At 52.5% G+C, this 23,054-nt stretch overlaps 2 protein-coding genes across 9 annotated transcripts; one reads left to right on the top strand and one right to left on the bottom strand.

The window, feature by feature from the left end:
* The first annotated feature begins 334 nt into the window (after positions 1-334).
* Positions 335-14,028, top strand: DOK4 (docking protein 4). Of its 8 annotated transcripts, XM_032486400.1 has the most exons (9): positions 929-1,127; positions 6,379-6,629; positions 10,198-10,305; positions 10,464-10,578; positions 10,849-10,968; positions 11,062-11,251; positions 11,982-12,120; positions 12,292-12,415; positions 12,533-14,028. In XM_032486400.1, exons 2-9 carry the CDS (start codon positions 6,564-6,566, stop codon positions 12,649-12,651), a joined length of 981 nt encoding a protein of 326 aa, XP_032342291.1. In that variant the 5' UTR covers positions 929-1,127; positions 6,379-6,563; the 3' UTR covers positions 12,652-14,028. The 8 variants fall into 8 exon arrangements, with proteins under 8 accessions (XP_032342288.1, XP_032342292.1, XP_032342290.1 ...); XM_032486397.1 differs by lacking the exon at positions 929-1,127 and adding an exon at positions 335-355 and having other exon boundaries at positions 12,292-14,028; XM_032486401.1 differs by lacking the exon at positions 12,292-12,415 and having other exon boundaries at positions 925-1,127.
* POLR2C (RNA polymerase II subunit C) lies at positions 13,982-21,987 on the bottom strand. The gene is made up of 9 exons (XM_006179761.3): positions 21,780-21,987; positions 21,554-21,603; positions 19,550-19,618; positions 19,363-19,415; positions 16,619-16,747; positions 16,115-16,166; positions 15,816-15,984; positions 15,600-15,674; positions 13,982-14,989 (listed from the first exon to the last, which is right to left on the bottom strand). Exons 1-9 carry the CDS (start codon positions 21,863-21,865, stop codon positions 14,845-14,847), a joined length of 828 nt encoding a protein of 275 aa, XP_006179823.1. The 5' UTR covers positions 21,866-21,987; the 3' UTR covers positions 13,982-14,844.
* Between the last annotated feature and the right edge of the window lie 1,067 nt (positions 21,988-23,054).

Genomic DNA, 23,054 nt, shown 5'->3' with positions numbered 1-23,054 from the left:
GTTCAGGTGTGGCCTTATGTATATTTGGTATAAAGCAGTGCTTATTGTGCATGAGAATCACCTAGGGGCTTGTTAAGATGCAGATTTCTGGCACTACTCCTAGAAATTCTGGTTTCATAGGTCTGGGATAGGGAGGGGAGTTTGCATTTCTAACAAGTTTCCAGGTGATACTGGTGCTGATCCTTCACTGGGGTAAAAGGGTGCAGGCAAGAAAACCAGAGTGATGGCACGGTCCCTCCCCCAGGAGGCCCTAGGCAACGTCCTCATCCCTGCCTGGCACAGCTGGGGAGGCCTGTGGTTTGTGATTCCAGCAAGGCAGCGACAAGGCATCTGCACAGGACTGAAGGGCAGTGAGGTGAGTGTGTGCTGGGGGCTGTAATGGAGGACAGTCGGGTTTGGACTTGAGGGTAAATTCTCAGAGGGACGTAAAATGGGATTATTGGATGTTTTGAGGGTGGCGAGGAGGCCAGGGGATTACCGAGAGCCGGACGGACTGCTAGAGGAGAGGAAGGTCTAGGATAGAGGCGCTAATGCAGCTACTGGAGTGCGTGAGGCGTAGGGTGGGGCGCTAAGGAGGTCCCTGGGGAGTCCTGGGGAAGGCTAGGCTGCAGAAGGCCCAGTAGGGGTAGGGGAGCAATGGATGTGTGTGTGATTCCTATATAAGTTGGGGTTTTGAGATTTGGGGGCTAGGAGCTGATGTGGGGTTTAGCTTTCAAGGGCTGAGAGGCGATGTGAGGCTGGGATTTGGGGCCCACAGAGTGGCGGTGAGTCCGGGTACCGAGGGCGACCTAAACGGGCAGCGGAGGGAAGCGGGGGTGGGGACGAGGCTGGGGCGGAAGTATATGTCCCTCGGCTCGGAGGAATACGGCGGGGGCGGGCCGCCGGGGGGTGGGTGGGGACCGCGCCGGAGGGGCGGGGCAGGGCGGCGGGAGCCGGGCGGCTTGGGTAGCGCCGCTGAGTCCCTGCTGGAGCTGAGCCGGGTGGCCGCGCCTCCTTCCCCGTCCCCGCCTGGAGTCCGGCGGCGCCGCCGCCGCCCCGCCGCCCCCGCCGGCCCCGCCGTGACGAGGGCATGAGCCTGGCCCGCCGCCTGCCTAGCCAGCGCCCCCAGACGGGGCCGCGGCGCCCAGGTAACTAGAGGGGCACGAGACGGGGAGGGGGCCTTAGGCCGCGCCCGAGCCCTCGAGACCCTTGGCAACTCTAGCCTGAGCACTCTGAAGCCCATAGGATCCTCCTACCCTGTGAAGGGGCCTCAGAGATCCGCCTACAAAACCAAGTCCTGGCCCCTGAAACTAACCCCTGCTGTCCTTTGCAGGGAAGCCTAGGTCGGGGCCTGACCTCACGCCTACCCTACGTCTACCATCAGAGAAGCCCAGGCCCCTGTGCTCCCTGACCCTGGGCCTGCCATCCGGAAGAGGCATAACCCCGAGCATCACACAGCCCCTATCCTCCTCCCACCCTTCCAGCTCCTCATGGCCTCCTGCTCTCTCTGTGCCCTCCCCCACTGCCCCAATTCCAAGAGACTTTCTCTACTTCAGCTGCCCCCACTGCTCACTCCTACCTGCAAATGGTTCCTACCCTACAACGTAAACTCGTGGCCAATTGCCTTCTTTCCTTGAACCTTTCTCCCTGGCCCTGGGGTCCTGTCCCCCTTCTCCCCCAGGACTCCCAAAGGCCCTACTTCCCATTAAATGTTTTCTGTCACTGCAGAGGGGCATGAATGAGGCTGAGCACCTGGGTGATGTGGGCAGAATAGGGCTTCTGTTCAGCCTGCCTGTCCCAAGCCATGGGTGTGTGGCACTTGCCAGGAGACTTGGATGGAGGGTTTGGGATGTAGGGGACTGAGAGTCAAGGGCAGTGAGGGGCCTGGCAGGATTCACAGCAACAATTTAGGCTGGGCTTGTTTAGTGCAATTTCTTTCTTGCCCCTTTCAAGGGGGATGCGGCTCCAGTGCAGGCCACTCCTGTCCCCACTACCTGGGATGGATCTCAGAGGTGTGCCCCCATCCACCAGTTGCCTGACCTGCTGAGCCTGGGTACTGGCTACTTCTTGCTCTTCCCTCCAAGGCAGGGCAGCAGAGCTGGGCATGACCTCACCCAACAACAGTGGCCAAGGTGAGGCTGCCCAGCCAGGCCTGGACACTGTCAGCAGTGCCGTCTCTCCTGGGGCAGCTTTGAACCAAACTGTGGGTCTGGGGCCCAGAGGCTCACACATGCCTCTGGAAGTTGAGCTGGGTCTGACCAGGTGAATATTGGTAATGGTGTGGAAAAGGATGAGGACAAATCCCGGAGAGAATTATGGCTTTAGTCCCCAAATACTGAGCACCTTCTCTGCACTAGGCACCATTCTAGGTACTAGGATGGAGCTACTAACTAGACAGACAACACCTAGCCATCAGGAAGCTGACATTCTAGGGCGTTGTAGGAGACGGAAAGCGACTGAGTGGCAAATCAACAGATGAAGGGAGAGACAAATCCTAGAGTGATGCAGTGCATGAAGGCAGTGAAATTGGGTATTGTGATGAGGCTGACTGGGGGGGCTCCTCTGGCCAGCATGGTCAGGGAAGCTGTCTTTAAAGTGATGTTCTTTGAGCTGAGACCTGAATGATGCAGTTGAATGAACCTTGGACCATCTGCTGGAAGAAAACAGCAAGTGCAGTGGTCCTGCTTGGAAAAGAGTTACGCATGTTGAGGAACAGAAAGAAGGCCAGCACGCGGGAGATGAGGCTGGAAGGATAGGTAGGGATCCCAGAGAGAGCAGAGTGCCAGTGGTGTGGAGGCTTAGCACCACTTTCCTGACTTAAGGGCCCAGGAGACCCTGGCTGTTCAGTTGTCCTCTCCTCCCATCGTTTTTTCTCTGCCCAGTTGGGTATGTGATCTTTCTTTCCCACCTACCTTGGGACCTGCAGAGTTTCAGGTGGGTTGCTTGTGGTGATTTGCATGGGCGGAGATCAGGGGTGGGGCCCTCTAGGAAGCGGGACCTCCTCTTGGCTCCTGATAATAATCACACTGGGGTAGAGAGGACCAGGGAGGTAATGGGAAATGTCCCTGGTGCTGGAGAGAATCCTGCTGCGGATAGGATCTTTGCCCGGGGGTGAAGACAACTAGACATCAGTGAGACAGTCCAGGTAAGGCTGTCCCTGAAGCCCTGATAAGATCCAATCTATCAAGGGGTGGGGAGGCCCAGCCAGGCAGGTGGCTGCTGCTGCTCAGTCATTGGTTGCCAACATCAGCGAGTAGCGTTTGTTCTGGAGCCAAAGCCTCCAGGCAGAATCCAGGTGCTGGGAGGGAGTGCTTAGATGGTTGGCCCATGGGGCAGGTGGGCAGGTGGGGCCCACCCCACCCCTCTGCAGGCACCAGGGAGTCTCCTGCCTCTTCCCCACGGGACACCTTCCCTTCCTGGAAGAGGGTAATTTCAGAGTCTGGCTCTCTCTGTGGAGGAGCCAGTGGTGGCCTGGTCCAGGAGAGGCACTGTCTCTGGATGAGCAGCTGTGTTGATGAAAGACTGGGAGGAGGAATGGGGGGTCCTTGCTGCCCGCTGCAGCATTGAGGGGGCTAGTGGGCACCCTGCTTAGCCTCTCTGGGTGCTCAGAGCTGAGACCGCAGGTCCTCTCCAATTAGGTCCTCTCCAATTAGCAGGTCATTCTTCCCTGCTGCAGGCTCGTGAAAGGCAGAGCTGGTTGGTGAGGAAAGTGGCCCCCAGTGCGGCAGGCCAGGGGCTGCCTCTGCCCAGTTCCTGGCCTGCTGAGCTCAGCTGCCCTCCATTCCTTGATGCCCCATTGGGTCTGCGCAGGCTCGGCCTGGGGGCCACCTCTCTTGCTTCACATGGCGCAGCCCTCTGGGGGATGGGTTGGTTCTGGGTTGCCCCCTCCCTTGATCCCATTGCCCATCAAATTTGTGAGTCTACCTATTGGCCCTTTCCCTCTCTCCTGCCTCCCCAACTCCCCCTTGCTGTACCGCTTTGGGCTTCAGGCTCCGTCTTGCACTTGCATATTCATTAGGGATTGAGTAAAGTCAGCACAACCTGTGACTCAGGGCCAGAGTGAGCTGCCAGGCCCTTTGCCACCCAGCCTTCCCCTAGAAGGTTGCTCTTCCCACTGGTCTATTTCTGTGGGTCTGATTCTAGGACCTGGGGTCAGGTGTGGGCCTATGGACATACATGGCAGTGCTGCTTCTGACAACTTGGTGGCCACAGTCACTAAAGGGTGTCACTGGGGAAGTAACTGATAGAGCCAGGAAGGAGCAGGCCTGCATTGGGCAGGTGGGAGGCTGGGTTAAGGTGATTTCACAGCCTTTGGCTGGGCAGCAACTCTTGAAATAAAATCAGCTCTTAGAGTTTTCGAGGCAGAAGCTCTGGGTCCAACATGAAAAGGGAGGTGCCTCTTGGAGTCGTTTGCTCATTTAAAGTAGGTGGATTTATTCTCATTTTTTCACTGTTGGGGAAACTGAGGCACTGAGAAGTTAAGCAGCTTGCTTGTCCAGGACCACCTGTCAGTTAGATTCATGTTCCTGGCTGGACCACGTCCTTGGCTGCCTTGGATGAATCCAGGGGTCCAGTGTTTGCTAGTAGGTGTGTTCTGAAAGGGGTCTTCCATGCTGTGGACCCTCAGCCAGCGGCCAGCTAGCTGTCATCTTGGAGGGGAATTTTACAGAGCTGGTCCTTGCTGTGGGGGCAAGGCAGACCCAGGGCAGGCGGTGGAAACAGAGTTGGGAAAATGTACCCATCTCTGACTGCCAGTGCCTGGGTGTGGCAAGGCTGTTGGGGGTCAGTGCCAGGGAGGGACCCCACCCCAGACCTTATAGGAAGAAAGCAGACCACTTGAGTGTGGAAGAGTCTCGGACCCCAGGGGGAGTGAATGAGCAGGGAGAACGCTGCGGGGTGCTGAAGAGGCTGTCAGGGTACAAGGGGCATAGGGGAACACTGTCCTCTCTGCCCCTATGCCTGCCTGCTTGTGTGCGCTCACTGGAGGAGTCACATCTGTTCCTTGTTAGGGACTCTACAGGCCTCCAGGAGATTAGTTAATGCCAAGCTGCTGGCAGATCCAGCAGCATGCCTGCCCCAGGGCCCCGTCGTGGCAGCACAGATGCCCAGCTGACCGCAGATCTGCTGCTCCAGTCCCTCCTAGTGATCCTGGAAACATGGGAGGCCATGTTGTGGGCACAGCCTTGCCCCTGAGCCTGGATGGCAGAGAAGGCTTAGGTCAGGGCAGGCAATAAGAGCCAGGTGACAGGGCATTCCACCCCCAGGCCTTCCTCCGTTACCCACTCTGGAGCTTATTTGTCCCTCGCTGAGCCCTAGGCTTGCTGTGTGAACTTAGCCATGCTGCTCATCCTCTCTGGGCAGCTTTCTTTTCCCCAACCATAAAATGATGTAAAATGGATGTTGGACTAAGTCATCACTGAGACACCTCCTCCCAAGTCTGAGTCTTCATTATCTCCTGATCTGCCTGATTCTGAGAGCCCCTAATGGTGCCCCCTTTCCCACTCCATATTGACTTCCTCTTGGTGCCCCCTCAGTGTGGTCCAGCTGTGTCCTCTGCCCCAGGCCCAGGTGGTTGCTAATTCTCCAGGTAATTCACTTCTGCTCATGCTCAGGACATGCAGCACTGCAAGGCCTGGCCAGACCCAGCACCCCCACAGACCAGCCCAGCCTTCCCAGCGCCAGGGCCAGGGTGAGGCGTCTGCCGCCACAGTAGCCACCTCCAGCCTGCCCAGCACATTCCTCAGGCTTATCTGGAGGCCCGCCCCACTGGACTCTGCCCTCCCTCCCAGGAAGCAGCACCCAGAGGAGCTGCTGAAGAGTTCCAGGGGCTGGGAGCAGGGCCTGAGCGGGCTTGAGCTAGAGAGAACCAGGTATCGGCTGGGGTGGGGTAGAGGGATTTGGGGGTCTGCTGAGACTGACAAGGTATATTGTCTTTAACCTCAGGGAGTATGAGGCTCACCAGAATCTGTGCCATATCCCAAGACCCCCCATCTCTGGGAAGGCTTTCCCGCGTGGAGCTCCTGTGCACAGGAAGGGAGCTGGCCCTAAGTCTACCCCAAAGTTGTAGCAGGAGGTAGGGCTGAACAGCAGCTCCTGGGTCACCTCCCTTCCTCTGCCCCCACCTCCACAGTGGGTGCAGAGCCAGTCCTCCCAGGAAGGGGTTAACCACCAGCTCCAGCCGTGAGGGAGAGGACTGGGCTGGACCATTTTCCTCGCTGCTGCTTCCACCTCTGTTTTCCTGAATGGTTTTGCCGTCCTGGGGTGGGGAGGGAAGGGAAGGAAGGAGGGCGGGTGGAGGGAGGGAGGGAGGAGTGTGGGAAGAGGAAGGAAAAAAGAGCGAGACAGCCAGGGGAAGAGAAAGATGTCACTGTCTAATCTCCCTGTCATTTTTATTTCCAGCAGGCGCCGGGCAAAGGAGCTGCTAGAACAATGCTGAGGTGGGCGAGGTGAGAAGCAGCCCTCGGGGCAGCCCCGACGGAGTATCTCGAACAGGTGATCGGAGGAGCCAGAAACCAAGGCCACCTGGGCATCCTTCCCCTCCGCTAGCCTCAGCCGGCCAGCAGAGCCCCCACGGTGGGGAAGCCATGGCGACCAATTTCAACGACATTGTCAAGCAAGGCTACGTGAAGATGAAGAGCAGGAAGCTTGGGGTGAGCCACCTCCAAGGGGCCCTGCCGAGGGACGGGCGGCCAGGACCGGTTCTAGCGCCTGGCATGTCGGGGTGTGCGGCTGCCCGCCTGTGGCTCGGCGTCGTGCTTTGCTCGTCTCGAGGCTTCTGGCCAGAGGGCTGCCTGGCATGTGCCTGGGCTCGGCTCTGCCTGCTGCAGCCCCTGCCCCAGCTGGACTGGCTGGCATCCCAGTGGCTGAGCCAGTGGTGGCCGCTGATGGGCAGGCGGCTCCCCTGCTATTGTTGAAGTTGTCGCCAGGGCAGCGGCAGGAGCGGCTGGAAATGCCGGGCTGTGTCTGAGCTGAGACTAGCTTCTCAATTCCCCTTGCCGCCCGCCACCTCCCCGTTTCTCCCCTCCCCTCTCCTGACCTCTTTTCTTTTAAGTACCTCATCTCCCCTGCTTCCCATTGCTTTCTGTGTATGGGCATTTATTTATTTATCTTTGGTTGTTGCTTTGACGGTTAAAGAAGTGTTTGAGAAGGAGAGTGGTTGGTTGTGAGGGAACAGTGGTGGTGTGAGAGGCGCAGAAGCTGATGTTTATGTGGTTTATGAATGAGAACCCGGGCAGCATGGCCCAGGGCTCTGGGCAGGCTGTTTCCTCCCAGGTGTTAAAAGTGACTAGGGGCTTGGAAGGTCTATGGAGATGTGGCCTCAAACACACCTCTGCTTAGCGTGCACCCTCTCCCACCCCCTACTGGTGAAAACCCCCCAGAAGGCATGAGGAGGGCCCCCAGGGACCAACTTAATGAGCTTGGTGAGGTTGTCCTAAGAGCTGCCTCTATACCCCTGCCGACCCTCCTCCCCCCTCCAGTGACGGGTCTCCCCAGTAGGAAGGTAACCTTGGTGACTGAGGTAGCCCAAGTCTTGTGTTTTACCTGGGTCCCCTGCCCCTCTTTTCCTTCCCTTTCCCATGGCCCTGATGGGGGTGGGGGTGCAATCGGACTGCTCAAGGTTTCTTGGTTTAGCTGAGTGGGGTGGGGGAGGGGCAGGGCTCTGATACCTGAGTTCCCTGCTTGGGTACCAAACAGAGCAGGACTGGCCTTGAAGCAGGGTAGTTCTTGCCCCTCCTTCTCCTGTGGCTCCCACCCCCAGGGCTTCTGTAGGGGGCTCTTCTGTCCAGGTGGTGGGCAGCAGCTGAGCTGGTGGGTAAGTTTAAAGTCTTACTTGGATTCGGACTGTATCCCAACCTGGGCCCTGGTGGCCATCAGCCACTTTGATTCTACCCCAAGAGAGAGATGGAGCCCACTTGGAACACAGAACAAGGAGAAAAGCTAAGACTGAGGTGGGGAGGCAAGGGGGTGGGGCACAGCTGCTAGTGTGGCTCCTCATTCCTAAGGGCCCGGACCTTTCAGGTCCCCAGGGGCCAGCTGGACTGAGGCCCTGTCCACAGCAGAGCTTCCCAGGAAGGCAAGCCACTTGGGGTGGCCACTTGAGCTCAGTACCAGGCCTGTTCCAGGGGGAAAGCTGGGAACCCACGGTGGGCACAGCCAGGGAGAGGGTTTGGGAGCTGGGGTGTGGCCAGGCCCAGTCTGGAGTCGCCGCCACTCAAGGAATTTGGCCTCCCCTGCAGACCTTCTGTGAGGGGCTGCGGCTACCCAGCCGTTTTTGTCTCAGCCCACAGAAGTGAGGGGGAAGGGTTGGAAGAGCTCAGGAGCAGACCCCCCTACCTGCCAGGGCTTTCCTCCCAAGACAGAGCTGTGGCAGAGTGTTTCTGAAGCACTGATCAAAGACCTGTGAGAAGTGGGGAAGGAGGACTCTTGAGCACAGTGGCTCCCTGGGGGGGTGTGTGTGTGTGTGTGTGTGTGTGTGTGTGTCTGTGTGTGTGTGTGTGTGTGTGTGTGTGTGTCTGTGTGTGTGTGTCTGTGTGTGTGTGTGTCCCCGTCCTGTAACCAGGCAACCAGAGTGCTCAGGCCCCCAGGCCTTCTGCCCCTGCTGCTGCAGACTGCACGGAGCCCAAGCTGGCGGGGCCTATCTGGGTCAGCAGCATTCATGCATTCATTCATCTATCTATCCATCCATCCATCCATTCATTCATGATCCCTTCATATGGTCATTCACTTGTTCAGCAGAGCTCTGTTAACCAGGCTCCTGGGACGTGAGGATTCTGAGAATAAAATGCAGCCTCTACCCTAAAAGAGCTCCTCAGCTGGAGTGGAGGCCTGCTGGAGTTTAGGTGGATAGGTCAGGGGCTGAGCCAGGTTCAGTAGTGCAGGGACAGACATGCCTCCTAGTGTCTCAGGAGTTAGAAATAGCATGGTTGTGAGTAGCTTATTGGGATGGGGACTGCCTGGGCCCGCTGTACCCTGGGACCTTGCCTGCCAAGGACCTGGTGCCCACACTGCAGAGCAGGGAAAGGGAGGGGGCTTGGGGCTGTGGCCCAGAGACCTCTTCACCTCCTCTGCTCTGGGCCACCCCTCAGCCTCCCCACTCTTTGCCAGTGAAAGGAACATTGGAGATTCCTGGGGAATGGCTCTTCCAGTCTTCTGGAGTGCCTGCTGACAAGAGGTACATCCCAGCCAGACTTTGGGCTGGAGGAGAGCCTGAGGTAGGAAGGAGGACGCCATGTAAGGAAGAGTCAGCAGCCTAGACAGGTGGCTGGGGACTAACCCACCCACCCCTGCTCCTTGCCACTTGGATAGAATCCATGAAGCTACAGAGAATTGGGGTGGTTTTAGGCACATGGTCATTGGCAGTGGTTGGGACAAGGAGGGAATCTCCTGGGGAAGGCACCGTGCTCTGGGGTAACCCCAGGTTCTTGGCTCTGCTCCTTTACTTCTAAGAGCTGGTTTCCCAGCTGCAACAGGGAATTAATCCTGGTCTCCTACATTCCAGGGCTGGTCAGAGAATGAAAAGAGAGGGGGAGTGAAAGGTCCTAGAGACAAGAGGGGGTGTTACACATCAAGAGCCCTCCCCGAGTCTTAGAAATAAGAGCTGCATTGATGTGCAGGCTGGGAGTGGGTAAGGGTCTAATCCCTGTCCCCAGGATGCTCCGTCTGTTGGGGTGGGTCCTCCTGGAGCCCTGGACAGAACCTTAGCGCAGTGGGCTTCTAGTAACGGCCCTGGATCTAAACAGCCTGTTTTAAATACCAACTCTACCATCTATTAGCTGTCAAAACTTAACTTTTGGATGCCTCAGTTTCCCTGTCTATAAAGTGGAGATGATAACAGAACTGACCTTTAAGAGTGACCCCGAGATTAACTATGAAGAGTGCTAATAACAAAAAGTACGAATAGGAAGCACTCAACAAATGTTGGCTACTTATATTAAACCAAGAGCAGAGCTCATAGTAAACAGTAACTTAGGAGCGCCCTTTGTGGAACAGTCGTTCAGAGCCAGCCAAAAAATGACTGCCTTTTCAATTTGGGGAGGGGCGTCTTCCCCAGGGTGGGTGTCATGCTGGTGTCGGCTGTCCCTAGGTCTTCCAGGCCTGGGCCCCCTGGAAGGCTGTGTGGCACTGCCCCTTGTGGTAGGCAGGGGTAACTGCAGGGCCATGCTGGCTGAGTGGAAGTAGTCCAGGGAGCCCTGATCCCCCTACCATCTTGCTCCACAGATCTACAGGAGGTGCTGGCTGGTGTTCCGGAAGTCCTCCAGCAAGGGACCCCAGCGGCTGGAGAAGTATCCAGATGAGAAGTCAGTGTGCCTCCGAGGCTGCCCCAAGGTTAGGGGGCCTGGGCCCTAGTTCCCCCAACCTGTAAACAGTGATGATTTGTTGAGTGTCCTGAGGTCCAAGAGCACCCTCCTGGGGGAGGCAGAGCTAAGAGGGATGTAGAGGGATGTGCTTCAGACTGGCTGAGTCCCTTGTGGATGCTGTCCCAGGTGACGGAGATCAGCAATGTCAAGTGTGTCACTCGGCTCCCCAAGGAGACCAAGAGGCAGGCGGTAGCCATCATATTCACCGATGACTCAGCACGTACCTTCACCTGCGACTCAGGTGAGGGGCTGGGGCTGCAGGCTGTGGGCTGGTCAAGGTCCAGTTGGTAGGAGGCAGAGCAAGGCTAGCCTGACTGGGTATGATGTGTTGGGGTAGAAGATGCCTTTGAGGGAGTGGGCCCCCAGGATGAGGTAGGGCAAGCAGGAAGAATCCACTGGCCTTACCCTCTCTGTTTTGCATGGTGGGACAGCTGCAGCTAAAGCAGATTGGGGGGGGGGGCACTGCTAGGGAACCCTGATCTGGCACATGATGAGGTACTGTTTTCTCCAGAGCTGGAGGCAGAGGAGTGGTACAAGACACTGTCTGTGGAGTGTCTGGGGTCGAGGCTCAACGATATCAGTCTGGGAGAGCCAGACCTCCTGGCCCCAGGAGTGCAGTGTGAGCAGACAGGTGAGGCCTGGTGCTGGCACCGGGGGTGGGGGGAGGGAGTTGGGGAGGCCTCCCAGGGGAAAGCTCTAGGCCTGCTCATCCTCTCCCATCCAGATCGCTTCAACGTCTTCCTGCTGCCCTGCCCCAACCTGGATGTGTACGGCGAGTGCAAGCTGCAGATCACCCACGAGAACATCTACCTCTGGGACATACACAACCCCCGCGTGAAGCTAGTCTCGTGGCCCCTCTGCTCATTGCGCCGCTATGGCCGGGATGCCACACGCTTTACCTTTGAGGCTGGCCGGTAGGACACTCTTGCCCCTCCTCCTCACACCCCTGTCCCACCATGGTCATGATGGTGGCTGCCATTCACTTATGTCAGGCTCTGTGCTGGAAAAGCTTATTTATCAGCATAGCATGCTGAAGGGGAACATAATATTCCTATTTCATAGATGAATAAACTGAGGCTCATAGCAGGGAGGTCAAGTGAAGCTGTTTACCAAGTCAGACTGCTCAGGCTCAAATCAGATGCTGGCACTGTCACTGACTAGCTCTGTGATTGTGGACCTGAGTCTCACTTTCCTCATCTGTCAAACAGGGGATAATAGAAGTACCTCACTTCATAGGTTGGGTTATGGTGAGGATTGCGTCTCGCTTGAACTCTGAAGTCAGCCTGCCTAGACTTAAATTCTGTATAAGCCACTGTGTTAAGTTTGGTTGTTACTTACCTTCTAAATGCCTCAGTTTCCTCATTTGTAAAAATGGTTCGAGAAAAACTGTAACAACGAGGAAACTGTCACAGCGCATAGACCAGAGCAAGGTGGTGGAGAAAACAGAATAACTTAATTCTTGTAAAGCCTTTAGACCACCACCTGGCACACAGAAAATGTTCAGCATGTTTGAGCTGTGTGGTCAGACCCTGAGATGACAGCCCTGTTCCCAAAGGGGCCTGGGGTGCAGAAGAGCCTGACTGCATGTGCATGCATGCGCATGGGGGTGTCCCCACCACCTTGCCCTCTGTGCCACTGTCTCAGGATGTGTGACGCTGGGGAAGGGCTCTACACCTTCCAGACGCAGGAGGGGGAACAGATTTACCAGCGGGTCCACAGTGCCACCCTGGCCATCGCTGAGCAGCACAAGCGGGTCCTGCTGGAAATGGAGAAGAATGTGAGGGTGAGACAGTGCTCGGCTCAGTCGAGGTGGGGGAAGGGGGACTGGTGGGCAGGCAGGCCGAGGGCCGGGTGTATGCTAGTTGTCTGCAGCTGGCGCATATACAGCAGAGGCAGGCAGGGCCTTGGGCCTGCTGCCCTGGGCTTAGCCACTGTCCCCTTCTCTGCCCCACAGCTGCTGAACAAGGGCACGGAACATTACTCATACCCCTGCACGCCCACTACCATGCTGCCCCGCAGTGCCTACTGGCACCACATCACAGGTTCCCAGAACATTGCTGAGGCCTCCAGCTATGCCAGTGAGTCGCTGCTGTGCCCCACATCCACCTGCCAGGAGGCTCTGTGGAGGACAAGGTATACTGGCCAGGGGTCTTTTGACCTGGGCCTAAGTCCTGAGCCTGCCTCTGTATCCACAGGTGAGGGGTATGGGGCAGCCCAGGCCAGCTCAGAAACGGACCTCCTCAACAGATTCATCCTCCTAAAGCCAAAGCCCAGCCAGGGGGACAGCAGTGAGGCCAAGACGCCATCCCAGTGACTGCAGAGCTGGCGTGCACAGATGACTCCTGGGGCTGCCTGCTGTGGGGCTGCCTGCAGCATATTGTGGACGGCCTGGAGGGGCTGTTGGCCAAGAGCCTGGAGAAAGGGAGCAAGCTGTCCCTTCTTTGTCCCCAGAGGTGAGGCTGGACCAAGGCAAAGGGCTGGCCACACCACCTGAGCATGTGTGAGGGGCTGGAGCTACCATGGGACTATATACTGTTAATGATTTTAATATATATGGCTTATTAACATATTCTGTATTAATAAGGTTCCCCCCGTCCCTCCCTGCCACCACATACACATTTTTTTAATCCCATGACCAGCCACAGTCCAGGCTGTTTTTGAATGTGAGGGCAGCTGTCTCCCTGTCCTCCAAGGAACCAGCCCTCCTGCTGCTGGGGCCAGAGGAAGGAGACAAACAGCACTCACAGCTGGTGCTCTGACTGCTGGCTTTTCGCAAGCAGCCCAGGGACAGAGGTGGCAGGTGGCTTCTCAGTCCCTCTGGGCCTAGAGCGGCACAGGAAGGACTCAGACTTACACTGTGCCACTTGGTAGCCTTGCATTTGGAGTTTTCAGCAGAGGTGACATCTGGTTGACACCTCAGGTGACAATCTGGTTTTAAAATGGTTTCTGCCCAGGCTCCTTCCTGCTTAGTAGGTTGAGAAGACACCCCGGTGTGAGGGTGCTGGTTACCTCAGCCAAGGGGAGGATGGCCAGTCCGGAGCGCTTTCCTGCCCCAGGGCCAGGCCAGCAGGAAGGCTGCTACAGGAGGACTGCTTGGGGGGGAGCACCCTGCTGCCCTCTTTCACTGGCCAGGAGTGGGCAGTGCCTCCACAGAGGGAGCCCCTCTGCCCTGTCTGGCCTCCCTCCGGCCAGCTAAAAGCACTCAGAAACCAAGACCTTCCCATTTCTTCCTCCCCACATGGTGCTGAGGCTCCCTGCTGAAATGCAATTAAAGCAATTGATTTTCTAGTGCTGGTATTTATTGACTACGGTGCAGAAGGGCTATCTTTCTATTCACATCAAACCTTTGGTTGTGTGTGTGTTGGGTTTTTTTTGTTTAATATTCTAGGGTTCTGATTTGTGGGAACAGACCTTGTTGTAAATAACTACTATTCAAGTTGTGGCAGGAGGAGGATAAGGCAAGAGGCCCCCTCCAGCAGAGCCCTGGAGTCAGGGAGGTGGCCACGGCCAACTCTGAACCCGACCCAGGGAATGACCACCCCGAGGAATAAGTCAGCCTGAAGAAGGGAGCCAGGGCCAAGGGCCATGGAGAGGGAGGCAGAGCTGGCTGGCTCCACTAGTGGCACGATGACGCATGAAAGAGATGATGTTGTGCTCTTTATTGCCAAAAATAAAAAGTTTTAAAAGACAACTACTGTTAATAAATATCCCTTCCTTTCTGTACTAGATCTCTAGTTACCTCCAGGCTTCTCTTGCCAGGCTAATTAACTGCTTTGGGCAGTGTTCCTATGGACAGGGCCAAAGGGGCAAGATCAGGCCTTCATTAAGGCCTTCCCCCTCCTAATTGAGTAATTGGGCTATTATTGGTGAAGTTCATTAACTGATGGATAGAGAACAAAATACAAGGTTTACTGGAGGGAAGAGAGGACTAGCCAGGGTCTATCACTACTCTCAAAGGGTCCTCAAATTAGGGACACTTGGGAATTTGAGTGAAGTACCAATTGGCTGGCTGGGGCAGGGACTGGAAGGTCTTGCAGGCAGCCTAAAAGAGGGTTCTAGACTCAATCCTAACACCAGAAGCCTAAGGTACAACTGAAAATTCCAACTTTTGGACAGAGGATTTGAAGTAAATTTAGAGCTGAAATGACTAAAAGAGGAGAGTCCAGCTCAGTGGTTCTCAACAGGGAAACAGTATGGCCCCCTAGAGACACATTAGGAAACAGGGCAGAAGGGAGGTTCTGGGGAGTGCTACAGCCAATCAGTAGGCAGGGCCAGGGATGCAGGCCGGTGAAAAACTGTCCTGCATCCAATAGCAGTGGCACCCCCGGTAACCCATCTGTGACTGAGCAAGGCTGGGATGGACCTGCCCTTTTCCACTGCTACCTTTCTAGTTGGTACTGAAGGCTTGCCAAGAAGCTTGAGCAACAGCTGTCCAGTCCCCAGGAGCCAAAAGTCTAAGGAGACCTGAAATTGAACTGCTGTTTTTGCTGGAACAGGTGAGCTGCAGCTAGTTTATAGTTAGGACGTCACTCTGGATCTCGTGGCTCAACTGGGTCTGTAAATCACTGAGCTTCTTCTTCAATCCAGAGAGGGCTGAGAGGACAATGGTTTCAGGGCGCAGAGAGCCACAGGACTCCACATTGTAGTAGAACCTGGGAGGCAAGAATCCGGTGAGTTCTCCACGAGGCAGGCTGGCTGGCCTGAGCTTTTGGCCACGCACCACCCTCTCCCCTCCCTTCTGGGTCCTGACTCCTTTCCCACCATGAACTCGACCTTGCCCCAGGGCTGACCTCCATGCAACCTCTTACAAACGGTTCTTCCAATGCACTTTGCAAGACCTCAAAGAGGCCAAAGCTACCTCAAAAAGATATTGTGAAAATCTCAAAACACTTGTGTAAGGATGTATTCCACACTGAGGGAAAAGTGGAACATCATAGTGTCACCTGCTCCAGCATTTTCATATCTGTCACTAAAAGGCTTTGGACAGTTTGGGCCCTAGGTTTGATCCTAGGCTGATCCTTCTTTGGGAGTTGAAAATCAGGACAGGAACAGATAACTGGAGGGTCCCCCTTTCTCACAGTGACCAAAAGGGGGATGATAATCTGCCTCGGGATGTGTACGTACTGCGGGTTCAGCAGTTACCAGTCCCTCCTCAGCTTACAGGAACTGGGATGAAGAGAAGAGGTCTCCCTGACCCGGAGCCTGCACCAGAACTGTACGTTCTTACACACTTCATCTTCAAGTGCCAAACCAGGATCTTACCTCTCCGGCTTGCCATTGGGGTCATAGGGAGCCTGCGACTCGTCCTCGTCCAGCTCTGAGTACTCACTCTTCGGCCTGAGGTCAAACACAGATCAGCACAGGGTGGCTAGTTTTAGGGCGCCCATGTCTCAGTGAGGCTACCCCATCTTAGTCACTAGGAGCCACTTCCACTGCCCCCACCCTAACTACCTGCTTCCATTCCCCCCAGAAACATACCATTCCTCTGGCTTGGGGTACACCGTGTGTCTCAGGGCATTGTCAGGATCGTATTCAAAAGCCACCCCTGCAGTCGGGTTCCACTTGGCGTGTTCCTTGCCAAAGCCCTTTTTGGCATAGGCTCGAAGTCTCAGCTCCTGGCCCTTTCTCAGCTTGACGATGAGAATGTCTGTGGGGAGAGGTGTGCGTCAGTGGAGGGCCAGCAGAGGCACAGTTCTCCAGTCTGACATGGAGGGCCACTGGAAGACCAGACAGCATGAGACGCTGGGTCTAGTTGCTGCCTCCATTGAGCCCCTTACCGTCCTGCTCCACATAGTCACTGGGGTCATTATCTCGGTTGCGGGATGTCACCTGTAGGGAGCCCGAACAGAGGCGTGTATTAGCTATTGCTCATCTCCCCACTCACCTCTTCTGGCACCCACCTTCCAGAACCTCCAGATTACAAGCTGCCAAGGCAGGGAAAGGATGCCCGAGGATGAGATGGTAGACGTGCCCACTAGGACCCAGTCTGTGCTGGCGAGTGGACTCTAACCCTGACCTCAGGGCTTTGTGACAGCCTCCTCAGTCAGAACAGTACCATGACCTTTAAAAGGGCCCTTGGGGGACAGAGTGCTCACAGCACCAGTAATACTTCTGCCCACCCTGGCAAGAGTCCAGAATTATTAGCAGTTCTAGGCATCAGGCTCAGGTTAAGGCAGAGGGTAACACAGGGAAAGTCAGTGTTTTTTAAGAATCCACCCCAATCTGGCCCACTTGAAGCCTGGAGAAGAGCAAAGGTCCTAGGTAGGAAGAACGTTATTGACCGGAATGACCCGGGGGCTGTTGGAGATGAGGTCTCGAGACGTGACGTGACGTGTCTGGTCTTCATTGCACCGCACGTCGAGGGTGAACTCCACTGAGCACTCAGGGCAGAACTCTTCACATGTGCAGTCCTGAGGCAGGAAGAGAGGCAGAAGTGAGTCTACAGAAAGATGGCAAATCTAGCTTGGCTCCCCACTCCTAAAGGTTCTTCATCTGGGAAAGGGCGGATCACAGCCTCCAGGCTCTCGTGAATTGTGTCCACTGGCACACCATTCTAGGGCCGCTCCGGGGCCGGCATGCCCCAGTTCAGAGACAACCTATACGCTGGCACCCACATGTCCTTCCCACCCTACCTGAGGCCAGGCCACAACCAGGAGACACACTGCTAACATCTCACCCTGCCCTCCGAGCGCTCTTCCTCGGAGAACCAAGGCACTAAGTAAGAGGAGGAGGCTTTCATACCACCTAGTTCAGCATCCCATGAGCTAAGTGCACTCCCCTGGGAATGCAATCATCATTTAAAATAAATTAATCCAGGGAACAATAGAAAAAAAGTACCTTTTAAGTTCCAGATTATTGATCTTTTATAAAAAAAATTTCATACAAAAATGTATGAATTTATGGAAAATTTCATATATTCACAAAAGCAGAGAAGAGTACAACAGACTGCCACCACGCAACCATCACTCAGCTTCAATGACGACCAAGTTTGCCGTTCGCTACACTGATTCTTGAAGCATTCCCGTGTTAGACATTACCTGCCACTGTTTAACTTCAGGCAAGAAGAGTTACTAGAATGTAATCAAGCAAACTTCTTCCCTCACACCAGTGAGGAAAATATGACTTCTGATGTTTTCAAGATGAGGAAGAACTAGGGGCCACACCTGGATAGTCTGTAATCACACACTGGTAAGGAAGGAAGGCAATCTAGACCCTGGGAACTGAATCACTCTTGGAAATATGAAATTACAGAATCAAAATGTAATGGACAATAAAAATGTGGCACTCAAAAAAAAAGTATAATGAAAAGAGAGGAGTCTGTTCAAGAGATCAAGAGACTAAAGAGGTTTAACAACCAAATGCAATGCATGAATTTTGACTGGATCACAGACCCACAAACAAAAAATAATTAAGGACATTTTGAGCATAGCGAGGAAAACCCGAATTTAGACTGTATGTAGATAGTACAAATCAATGCTAACTTTTTTAGGCATGATAACAGTGTGGCTATGTTAGGAAAATATCCTTATTTTTAGGACATGCATGCTGATGTAGTTAGGGGAGAAGTGTCATGAATTCTACAATGTTCTTTCAGTTGGTTCAGCAAAAATAACATCTACGTGAAAAATAAAGCAAATGTAGCAAAATACCAACAACTGAAAATTATAAGTGAAAAGAGAGTCAAGTATTCTATTTTTAACTTTTCTGTAGATTTTCTGAAAAAAACGAAAACAAAAAACCCATACCATCTTTGTTCAGTAAATGCAATACTAGAACAAAATTTAATGGAAGGAATTGGTAGGTCGCAGGGGATGCGTATCTTTCTATAAGATAGTGACAAATTGCTCTTCAACTGGTTGTACAACTGTCCCCACTAATATATGTGATGTTTTCTTAAAAACAAAAATCTGGAGACATGAAGCAAAAATGGTGAGATGTTAAAATGTGACAAGTGGTTTGGTGGGAGCACAACTATTTGTTATATTAGCTCCACGCTTTGCTGAGTGCTTGAATATTTCTTTTAAAAAACATATAAATTTACAAAGTATTATCAAATCAGCCACCACAAAAATGACATGTCCTTGGGAATATTAGAAAATAAGTTGATTCAGGATCATGCAGAGTCATCAAGAAGGAAGAGTCTCAAGCTGTTACCTAATACAGCCCTCGTGAAAGGCTATGGGTGTAACATAATCCTGTCCTACTCTCTCCCCAGTCCTAAACCTGGTAACTTTTTTTTAAATTAAAGTATCGTCAGCTATAATGTATCAATTTCTGGTGTATAGCACAATGTCTCAGTCGTGCATATACATATATTCGTTTCCATTTTTTTCATTAAAGGTTATTACAAGATATTGAACATAGTTCCCTGTGCTATACAGAAGCAGCTTTTAAAAAAAATCTATTTTTATATATAGTGGCTAACATTTGCAAATCTCAAACTCCCAAATTTACCCTTCCCCCTCTTTTCTCCAGCCATAAGATTATTTACTATGTCTGCAAGTCTGTTTCTGTTTTGTAGCTGAGTTCGTAGAGTCCTTTTTAAAAATTGTTTTTAGATTCCACACATGAGTGCTACATGGTATTTTTCTTTCTCTTTCTGGCTTATTTCACTTAGAATGATGATCTCTACGTCCATCCATTTTGATGCAAATGGCATTATTTTATTCTTTTTTATGGCTGAGTACTATTTCATTGTATAAATATACCACAACTTCTTTATCCAGTCATCTGTCGATGAACATTTAGGTTGCTTCCATGTCTTGGATAAGCCTGGTAACTTATCCTGAGAAAGGGAGCCATGTTTAACTAGCAGAACCTATGAGGTGATGCATAAAGCTGCCAGACACCAGTACCCCAGTCCCTCAGGTGTTGCTCTGTAGGACAGTTCTCACTCCCTCTGCTCCTCTAGACAATCTCCACATTGTCTAAAAGCTGGAAGCAAGATGTCAGGAAAAATCCCTTTGAAAACTAAAATTCCCTGCCTCCCTTGACTCTCGACCTTCCACCCAATCACACAGCATACCCGGGAGTACTGCAGCTTGTCCACAATGTCATCACTAGTCAGGGGGATTAATCCTGGAAGACAAAGAAAAGTTCTTAAAAGAAGGCCTAGGGGCCAACCCAAAAGGAATCCCCTTGGTAGTGAGGAGACTTCCTCCTCTGACACCCGCACAGCCCCCTCCCTTTAACTTTCCAAACTCAGCACTCACCAAGCCTGTGAGCAATGAACTCGTCATGAAGGACTGAGGAATTGGCATCAATCTGAACCCAGTCAATTGCTAAAGAATGAAGGAAGCAGAGAAGCAGACATGAAGTTTAGCCACCAAATTCACCTTAAGACTTCAAAAAAGTGGTTCTCCAGATTTAAAAATCATCTAATGATTACGTAATTGCAGAGACTTGGGCCAGGCTGCCAAAGATGCTTGATTCCACAGCTTTCGAGCGGGGCCCAGGAAGTTGCATTTTAAAAAGAACCACACACAGCACACCTCACTTCCCTGCTCAGGTAGATGTGATACAGGGAGTTCCCTGTACCACCCAGAAAAACACCGACAGAGAATATCATGGGAGTGGGAACATGTTTCTTTCAGCTGAATATTTCTGTGGGAAGCACTTAAATCTGCTACCTTTGCCAACACCAAATCCAATGACACAAACTATTTGGGCACTTACAAGTTAGACAAACCCCAGAAAAGTAAGAAACTTATGGTACATACCTCATGTTATGATATAATAACCAGCTTACCCAATATAATACTTTATTATCACTCAACCAACTAATGCTTACAAAATTCCTTTAATGAGCAAGGCATACTCAGTACATAAGTCAATCCCAACCAGCAATGAACTAGTAGGAGGGTAAGAACTGTACAGCCACACACACTTGACTTAAACACACATTTACTCACTCATTCATTTAAATAAAAATCTGCACATAAACAATTAAATTCAGAAAGCAAATGGCATTGGAGACTACTAGCCAATGAGGGGTGTGGACACCAGGAACAGAGATCAGAAGAGGACCAGACACGGCCAAGCCCCAACCTACTTTGTCCTATGCTGCCTTTTGTTTCCTCAACTCAAGCCAAACAAGGGCCATGAGCCAAGCTTTTCTGCTTCTGTCTCCCACCTCCCCCCACCCATAAGCCCTTAACTTCTCCAGTGTAGGTTAAAATCCTGAGCCTCCTATGAACCAAGCCTTGCTTGCCCTCCATGGCATAGAGATGAACACTCCCTCTAAGCTCTTCCCTTCCAGAACTCTGTCTAGAATTCTCTTAAAACACTTGGCATATTTTTCCTTGTGTTATAATTCTGTGTGTCTTGTCTCTGCCTCAAGCTTCAAAAATTCCTTGGGGCAGGGTCTTCAGATGTCTTAACTTCTGTATTCCTAGCTGCGGCCTAGAATGTAGCAGATGCTCAATATTATTTGTGGGAAAAGTGGCACTTAGAATGTCAAGGCTGCATCATGGAGTACAGTTCCTGCACTCCAAGCTCTGAGTTGAAGTAGTCACTGAGGGTGGTAATGGAAAAACTACAACGTTCTCTTGTTTACCAGTCATTTGGCCTGCTTATTTCCTTAGGAGTTCGCATGCCTGGTGCAGCAGCTATGACTTACATTTCTTTTTCCTAACCCAAACTCTGAGCTGACACTCAGAAAATATTTGCAGAATATGTAAATATGTAAAACACCCAATGCGAGTGGCTAGAACTGAAGCAGAAACAGATCCTCCCTCCTCGAAGCGCCAAAAGCACTGTAGCTATGCTTCTCCTTAACTGATCCAAGTCGATCTCGCATTAGCGGTTGTCTGTGGATTCATCTTTCCCCTACAGCTTCACTGTGAGCCCTATGAAGGCAAGAACTCTGTACTTTACAGCTCTGCATTCCCAGTTCAGCTCTGCATTCACACCACTGCATTCTCTGGCACTTACATGTCCTGTTAATGCAGTTGACAGAACAGATTCATAAAAAGATACCTCCCGGTACTGGACACTCACTAAATACAAGGCATTAAATAGAGATTACCTCACCTAATCCTTGACATCACCCTGACAGTGGCCCTAGGCCAATGGCACAGGGTCCGATCAAGTCTCCAGTACTGCTGTTTTCTCAGCGTCGCCACCCCGTCCCAAACCAAAGCTGGAGGCTGGAGCGCCAAGGTATGGGGAGGTAGGGGAACTGGTGGCCCTGGCAACGAGGAGGCGGGGTCGCTTACCTATTATGGGCACCTCAGCAATGAAGACTCTCCGGATAGAATTTGCCACCCTGAGGGATGAAAACCAAGCAGCATGTGGGCACCTCAGCCTCGACTGGCCGGCCCCGAGCCCCCAAAAGTCACAAAGCTTAAGCCCGGGAGCCAGTTCTGGAAATACATCCCGCCCCTCCTGGGTTCGTGTTCTGGGCTCCCCAAAGCCGCCAGCCTCTTCCCTTAGTAGCCTTACGCCAGGTCCGTATTCTCGATGATAAACTTGACATTCTCGTCGGTGAGTTCCGTGATCCTCACGGTGGGCTGGTTGGCGTACGGCATCCTGCCTCACCACTCAGCGGGCCTCCAGCGTCTGCCCCTCTTCGACTGCGCCTGCGCTAACACGAACCCCGCCACGGGAAGTCGGTCAGCGCGGCCCCGCCGCTTCCGGGGAGACGCGCTCACAGCGCCACAGCGCCACCTGCTGCACGGAGGCCGGACAGCTCTGGCCCGACGCTGTCTACCCGCCACCTGCTTTAAAAGTGAAGTTCAACCATTTAGAGGGCGATTTGGCAGAACAGGCACACACCCTTGACTCAACAATAACACGTTTAGGAATTCATACTGCAGACGTAGTTGCAGTTGTAAGCAATTACAATATAGGGAAGTTCATTGCAGTAGTTTGTAACAGCAAAAGATAAATAAAGCTACTTGCCTATTGACTGAGACCTGGTTAAATATACAGACATAGGAATACTATAACGTCTTTCAAAAGAATGACGTTTGTACATATATGGAAGAACAGAAATACAGTCAGCCCTCTGTATCCAAGGGTTTTGAATCTGTGTATTCAACTAACTGAAGATCAAAAGAAAAAAAAAATTCCGTGAAGTTCCAAAAGGCAAAACTTAAATTGGCTGCATGCCCAGCAATTATTCACATAGCATTTACATTGTATTTACAACTATTTACATAGCATTGAACATTGTATTGGGTATTAAAAATAATCTAGAGATGATTTAAAATATATGAGAAGGCACTCTCTCTTCTAAGTGAGACAACTGCACTGTCTATGGAGTGTGTAATTACTTTTACTTAAAACTAAGCACCCAACATCCACACCTCGTGGCCTTTCTCTTGCCTTCTAAAACGGCCTGCACTCTATGGAGTATGTAGCTCTAAAATCTACCTTTACTCAAAATAAATAATTAAGTAAATGAAGTATATGAGAGGTTATGCACACATTATATGCATACTACACCATTTTATATAAGGGACTGAGCATCTGCAGGTTTTGGTGGTGGGGGTGGGAATGGAGGTCCTGAATAAGGAGGGATGACTGGGTTCTTTAGTAATGAGTGAGTGTACTTTAGCGAAGCATACTTGAATGATAGGTTTATACCCTTTCCCTTCCTCCCCCAAGCCTGGATCGCACTTTTGAAACTGCAAGAAGATACAACGCTCTTTAACATATTATTTATAGTTCTGTGTGGTTGCCGTGGGTGGGTTATGAGCTCTTCATCTCTGCATC

This window comes from Camelus ferus, chromosome 9 (genome assembly GCF_009834535.1).
Source record: "Camelus ferus isolate YT-003-E chromosome 9, BCGSAC_Cfer_1.0, whole genome shotgun sequence".
Taxonomy (NCBI): Eukaryota; Metazoa; Chordata; class Mammalia; order Artiodactyla; family Camelidae; genus Camelus; species Camelus ferus.
The sequence above is the reverse complement of the archived record's forward strand: the minus strand, read 5'-3'. Positions and strand labels throughout refer to the sequence as shown.